Genomic DNA, 7,344 nt, shown 5'->3' with positions numbered 1-7,344 from the left:
CCCCCCCCCCATGTGCCATTCATTATGGCGCGCTTGAATAATCCGTAACCGGAGACTACCCTCGGGGATGCATAGCTGAGTGCCCTTGAAGAGGAACCCATTATACAGCCCAAAATCACTCTGATTTCCTAACAACACATCATCAACAATTGGGCCAAAAAGAGGGTCAGTTGATAAAGAATCCTTTAAAAGGTCAAAACCAATTACCTCAATTGCCATGGTGGTCAAGAGTGTCGACTTCCGGCTAAGGCTGTCGGCCATTTTGTTCAAAGCTCCTGACTTGTGTTTGATGGTGAAGGAGAATTGTTGCACATAGGCAGCCCAATTTGCATGCCGGGAGGAGAGTTTATCTTGACTATTGAGGTGCTTCAACGCCTCATGATCGAAGTACAAGATAAAATCATTGTAGGCAAGGTAGGAACTCCCATGCCTCAATGATTGCACTAATGCGTAAAACTCCATGTCATAGGTGCTATAGTTGAGCCTTGAACCACTCAACTTTTCACTAAAGAATGCCACCGGTCTTCCACCTTGACTCAGGACCGCTCCAATGCCGACCTTGGATGCATCCTAATGCAACTCAAATGGCAATTCAAAATTCGGAAGGACAAGTAGTGGAGTCGTCATCAACTTGAGTTTAATTAACTCAAATGCTTCGGTAGCTGCCTCACTCTAAGAGAATTTTCCCGTCTTCATGCACTCCATGATAGGTGCCATGATGGTGCTAAAATTATGAATCAAACGCCTATAAAAAGACACCAACCCATGGAAACTTCTTACCTCGTGTAATGTTGTAGGAATGGGCCAAACCCGAACGGCCACCACTTTGGCTTCGTCCACCACCAACCCGTCTTTAGACACCACATAGCCAAGAAAAATCATCGAATCTGTCATGAATGGGCATTTGGTCGATGATGCATAGAACTCCTCTTTCCGGAGCACTTGAAGTACTCCCCTTACATGTAGAAGGTGTGTCTCTCTATCGGAGCTGTAAATGAGTATGTCATCAAAGTATATTACGACAAACCTCCCTATAAAAGGCCGAAAAGCTTGGTTCATCATTCTCATGAATGCGCTAGGTGCATTAGATAATCCGAACGGCATTACCAACCATTCAAAGAGTCCCTCCCGCGTTTTAAATGGTGTTTTCCACTCATCACTTAGTCGTACCCGAATTTGATGGTACCCACTCCTTAGGTCCAGCTTGGTAAATATCGTTGCCCCACTCAAATGATCTAACAAATCATCCAACCGGGGAATAGGGAACCGATACCTCATGGTGATCTTGTTGATGGCCCTACTATCCATGCACATCCTCCATGAACCATCCTTCTTAGGGGTGAGTAAAGCAGGTACCGCACAAGGACTCAAGCTCTCTTAAATGTGTCCTTTGACTAATAACCCCTCCACTTGTCGCCTTAATTCTTCATGCTCTTTGGGGCTCATGCAGTAATGTGGTCGGTTGGGTAGACTTGAACCCAGCACCAAATCAATTTGGTGTTGTATGTCATGAAGAGGAGGTAGCTCATCTGGTAATTCAACCAGAAATACATATGCAAATTCTTCAAACCCCTTGGCTTCTTCAGACACCTCTTCTATTTTCTTGCCTTCTTTACCCACTAGCAAGTACCCACAATCCGCTTCTAGCATCTCTTTAACGAACTCATGTCTGGTCAACAATGTTTGACCCGTCCCGGTTGAAGGTTTGGGCCCTTCGGCCAGATTGGGTAGGAGAGTTAGCTTCACATTGTCAACCAAGAAACTGTATGTATTCTTCCTTCCATCATGATGCACATTCCTATCATATTGCCATGGTCTCCTGAGTAATATATGACATGCATCCATTGCCACCACGTCACACCACACCTTATCCTTATATATTTTTCCAATTGAAAAACTCACAAGGCAACGTTTAAACACAATTACCTCGTTCCCTTTTTTTAGCCACTCCAAGCGATATGGTATAGGGTACTTCTCCGTTGCCAGGCCCAACTTTCAAACCGCTTCTTTAGCCACGACGTTCTCACAGCTGCCCCATCAATCACAAGTTTGCACCATTTTCCTCCAACCGTGCAAATTATGTGGAAAAGATTATGGCGCTGCCCGTCGTCTCCCTCCACTTTCCACGGTGTATAACATATCCTTCTTGCCATCAATAAAGGAGTGTCATCCCTAGTGGAAAATTCTTCTTCGGCCCCATCGAAGTCGTCAAAATTTGCTTCTTGCTATTCTCCATCACCTTGCTCATCGAAGGTTTCTCCCAAATCGACTAGTAGGGCCTTTCCATACTTCTCTCCCTTGCGACAATTCTCCATCCGGTGGCCCATCTCTCCATAACAAAAACACTTGGGCCCGGTTGCAGCCCTGGGTTGGCTTGGCTGCCCCATGGGTGTGGGATTTTTACTTGGGCCGGTCAATTGGGGAGGAACCTTCCGAGTTGTGAACGGAACCCTTGACTGGTTGTAGCTTCCACCACCGCCACGTCCAAATGAGTTGAATGAACCACGTGCCAACGCCTTCTCAATTAACAACGCCCTTTGGGGAGCCTTCAACACCTTGGCGGGGTCAAAGAGGTTCAATGTGTCTTGAATTTGTGGCCGCAAACCGCCAATATACCGGGACACTAATTGTTCCTCCGACTCGGCCAAATCAACTTGTGTCAATAATTTGTAGAACTCCTTGGTGTATTCATCTTCGGATTTCGAAACTTGACTCCAATTTTGCAGCCGTTGATACATGGTTCAAAGGTAATTGTGGGGCAAAAAGGTGGGTCACATCTTTCCTAACAATTGCTCCCAATTGTCAAGATTTCTTTTGCCCTTGTGTGCCCTATCTTGCTTCAATTGCGGCCACCAGGCCGCAGCTCTTCCCCGAAATTTGGTTGCAACCAAAGAAACTCTTCGATCTTCCGGTACCTCCTTAAAGTCAAGAATCTCTTCAACTGCTGCCACCCAATCCAGGAATTCTTCGTGTTCAAGACCCCTGTGGAATTCTGGAATCTCAAGTTTGAACCCGCTCTCCCACCGATTAGCATGAGCTTGCGCAGGGGGTCGACGGCCCTGCGTTCGGCACTCCGCAAAAGGGTTTGCAGATCCATACCCGTCGTCGTCTTCGTCTTTCTCCTCTGGCATGCATGGTGGGGGTCGCCATAGATGCTAGTCATGGAGGCGTGCGTCGGCCAGTTGGATGTGAGGTCTTCAATTTGATCCCTCATAGCTGCAATCTGTCATTCCTCGCGCCTTCCCGGTGTCACCTCATGTTCTTTATGAATTGAATCATCGCGTTCATACACGTCGTGCAAGCTTGCAAAGCGGTTGCCCTTTCAAGGAAAATATGAAGAAAACTCCTCTGAGTAATTCTTATTGAAAGAAAACTGATCAAATAAAATAAACTGTCTTTTCAAAAGGCTATAATCATGTGTTTATAGCCCCAAGACCCCTAGTACTAGTAAAGAACGGAATTAGGGCTCCCATAACCCTAATCCTAGTAAAATAAGTAAACTAAGTTGGTTTAAAACAACTAACAGCTGAAAAAATAACATAGAAGGCCCCAAGTGAGCTCGACCGCTCTACCAATGACTTATACGCTCGATCTTACGCTCATTCACAGGTTCAGTTGCAGTTCCAAGGGCTTGTGCGCTCGATCATGCACTCGATCGCAGAAGCACGGGGGTATCGGTTGCAGTTCCAAGGGCTTCCTTCTCCAAATCAGGTGCACTGCGCTCGATCGCAATCAAGGTGCGATCGATCGCAATTCCAGGGACTACCTCCTTTCCTGCGCGAGTCTGTGATCGTGTCACCATCTTCCGGGGCGTCTTCACACCTTTATCCATTCGGGTCTTCCTCATATACTCCTAGGCATTGTAGTCTACATCACCCGGCCACCACCGCACGCCCCTCTCTTTCTTTCTTTCCTCCCTCTTTTTCTTGTTCTGGTTGGGCAAGAAAACACTCTTCCTCTTCCTTTGGTTTTTCTCTTCTAGCCCCAGCTCTCTCTCTCTCTCCTCTGAATATCTCTCTCGGGTCTGGTCTAGGCAAGAGGGAAACAACCCATCTTCTATCTCTTGTCCTCCTCGTTTCTCCTCCTCACAGTCTCTCTCTCAATCTCTCTTTGTCCAACTCTCTCTCTCTCTCTCTCTCTCCTCTGAATATCTCTCTCGGGTTTGGTCTCAGCAAGAGGGAAACCAAAGGAAGAGGGAGAGTGTTCTCCTGCCCAACCAGAACAAGAAAGAGGAGGAAAGAAAGAAAGAGAGGGGCGTACCGTGGTGGTTGGGTCACCAGCGATGGGTATTGGTTGTGTTTCCGGCGACGTGGCAGCAGATCGGCTCTCAGTTGGGGTGGGCCGGCCACCCCCTTTTGGTGACCACCCCAAAATTTTTATTATTTTATTATTGGGAAAATTACAGTTTACCCCCCCAAAGTTGTCAGCGATTTGCAATTCCGCCTCCAAAGTTTCAATTTTTGCAATCCACTCCCTTAAAGTTTCAATTTTTTTCAATTCAGGCATTCCGTCAGTCAAAGCGGCTTTGACTGACGGAACAGTGACTCTTGGACTTTTTTTTCCCAAAATACCCCATCCATGTTCCCCCTCTCTCTCTGTTCGATCATTTTCTCTAAAATTTTGAGATTTTGATACCAGAATTTAATCACATCCTGCCATGATTCTTTTTTGTTCAATATCGATCTGAAACCTTTCAAGCTAGATTTTATCCGATTCCGATCGAAACAAATAATCAGATTTGGTTTATGAAAATCTGGTTTAAGCTTACTAATAAATCTCTAAATATTTTTTCCGGTGTTGGGCAGAGGATTCTGAAATTTTTGTTGAGTATTTAGGGCGAAGAGATTCAGTTATGGTGTCAACTCTGATCACAACAACATCAAATGGAAATCCGAGGCTCAGCAGCAAATCTTACATTTCCACCAAGCTCATCCTACTTCAGGGCCACACCAAAAACCGCACGATGGGACCTACCACCAGCCATCTGAATCTTCTCCAATCTCGAGACTGACGAGCACCTGAAACTACCCAGCACATAGACCATCAGCAATAGGGGCTCCCACGAAGAGGTGGTTTAAGTCGATACAGAGGGGCAGGGGGGGTATTTTGAGCATTAAACCGCATAAAGTGAGGGTGGGAATGTTGATGGGGGTATTTTGGGCACTAAACCGCATAAAGTGATCACGTGATTACTGTTCCGTCAGTCAAAGCGGCTTTGACTGACGGAATGCCTGAATTGAAAAAAATTGGAACTGTAGGGGGGTGGATTGCAAAAATTAAAACTTTGGAGGCGGAATTGCAAATCGCTGACAACTTTGGGAGGGTAAACTGTAATTTTCCCTTTATTATTTTTATTTTATAATTTTTTAAAAAATTTAAATAATAATTTATTATTTTGTTAATAGTGGGACACGTGGGTCAATATTGACCCTTAGATGACATTGAATGGTTAGGATTTGAAAAAAAATTTGTGGGCAATTTCTTCCCCATTGCCAGGGATCCCGATCCAAATCAAGCCCTTAAAAACTCTTAAACATTCTACTTTTTAGGGGTAACTTCAGTTTATACTTCTGAATTACCACGCGATTTGAGAAGCCTCCGTCAAACTTCAAAACCTCTCAATTTGCACCCTTGAACTTTTAATTCCAGTAAATTTGAGCCCCTCCGTCATATTTAGCTGTAAACTTCCCTGATTTACCCTTGAAAAGACTAAAATATGTCTGATTTTTTTTTTTTTTTTTTTTCCAACTTTATTTTTTTAAAATTTTTTTAATTTGGAATTAAGTGTAAATTTAGAATTTTATAAAACATTCAAGGGTATAAACGTCATTGTCTCACTTTTAATGTTTAAAATCTGATGAAGGGATTTAAATTGATTGCAATTGAAAGTTTAGAGGAACAAAATTGAGAGGTTTTGAAGTTTGGAGGGCTTATCAAATCACGTGATAATTCAGGAGTTTAAAGTGAAGTTATACATACTTTTTATATTACATCAATCATCTTTTATTACTATTTAAATGAAAAACAAAATTCAAAAATTCAAAATCTTATATTACCAAAATGAATTTCTACTACAATAAAAAATGCCCAAAGCCTTTGCCAAACAAGGCCTTTGGACATGAGTTCGTTTGGCAATAGACTTCCCAAAGTCCAATTTTTGTTGAACTCTATAATATTTGTAGAGAAAAAATACACTTTACCCCCTGGAGTATCCATGCATTTGCAATTTTATCTAAGACGAATTGCATTTTGGATCTAATTACGCATTTTGAATCGCACTGGAAATGAATCGATTAGTCTAAGACAAATTCTAATTAACATATCATAAATGCAATTTTATCAAATCAATTAATTAACATATTATCAAATAATCATCTAATAATAATTTAATTGCATATCAATTATATATGAATCCATTAGTCTAAGACAAATTCTAATTAACATATCATAAATGCAATTTTGTGAAATCAATTAATTAACATATTATCAAATAATAATGACGAAAGTCTAAATACCTCCCTCAAACTATTACTCAATTAACAATGTCTCAAATTTTCAATTGTGACAATGTCCCCCCTTCAAACTATCAAAACATTGTCAATCTCCCCTTAAGACTAGCAAAAAGATAAAAATGCATGCCCCTATAGATTTCTCAATGACAAAAATACCCCTATAAATTCGAAAAAATAAAAAAAAAAAAAGTTTTTTTTTTTTTTTTTAAAAAAAGAAAATTTAAGTTAAAAAAAAACGAATTTCTTGTAAAAAAATTTCAAATTTCAAATTTAATTTTTTTTAAACGGAAATTTTTATTTGGAAAAATGATTTTTTTATAATTATGTTTTAAAAAACGAAAATTTTTATGTTTTTTAAATGATTTTTTTTTAAATGAAAAAATTTATTTTTTTAAAAATGAAAATTTTATATAAAAAATTTAATATTATAATTTTTTTTTAAAAAAAAAACATTTTCAATTTTTATTTAAAAAATCGATTTTTTTTTTTTTAATTTTTTTTCTTATGATAAAGATTTATTTATTTATTTTTTTAATTTTTAAAAGTGGCCATCCCTTGGATTATATATATTAGTTTTAGGTTTTTTCTAAGAGTTTTAGTATTTTTTGCGTTTATTTTACGAAGGGTAGTTTCGTCATTGGGGAGACATTGACAATGTTTTGATAGTTTGGGAGAGTGGGGGGGAGACGACGTTGTCACAAAATTAAAAGTTTTGGGGGACATTGTCAATTGGGTGCGGTAGTTTGAGGGGAGTATGTTAACTCTACCACTAGGGCTGGGTATCGGTTGGTTCGAACCGGTTAATGGGCTTATTGGTCGGTTAACTAAATCC

The 7,344-nt window shown here is 40.7% G+C and overlaps 2 protein-coding genes across 2 annotated transcripts in view; both read right to left on the bottom strand.

Annotated features, from left to right (window-relative positions):
* Positions 1-1,308, bottom strand: part of LOC132190737 (uncharacterized) — a 2,797-nt gene extending 1,489 nt beyond the window's left edge. Inside the window, exons 1-2 of the mRNA XM_059605790.1 lie at positions 781-1,308; positions 50-570 (exon numbers count right to left, since the gene is read on the bottom strand). Of these exons, the coding sequence (XP_059461773.1) occupies positions 50-570; positions 781-1,308 (1,049 nt within the window). The remainder of the gene's footprint in view (positions 1-49; positions 571-780) is intronic.
* A 69-nt stretch (positions 1,309-1,377) lies between these two features.
* LOC132190736 (uncharacterized) lies at positions 1,378-1,845 on the bottom strand. Its single transcript, XM_059605789.1, has one exon. The coding sequence runs from the start codon at positions 1,843-1,845 to the stop codon at positions 1,378-1,380; it is 468 nt and encodes a 155-aa protein (XP_059461772.1).
* Between the last annotated feature and the right edge of the window lie 5,499 nt (positions 1,846-7,344).

The sequence above is a fragment of the Corylus avellana genome, chromosome ca8 (genome assembly GCF_901000735.1).
Source record: "Corylus avellana chromosome ca8, CavTom2PMs-1.0".
NCBI lineage: Eukaryota > Viridiplantae > Streptophyta > Magnoliopsida > Fagales > Betulaceae > Corylus > Corylus avellana.
The sequence above is the reverse complement of the archived record's forward strand: the minus strand, read 5'-3'. Positions and strand labels throughout refer to the sequence as shown.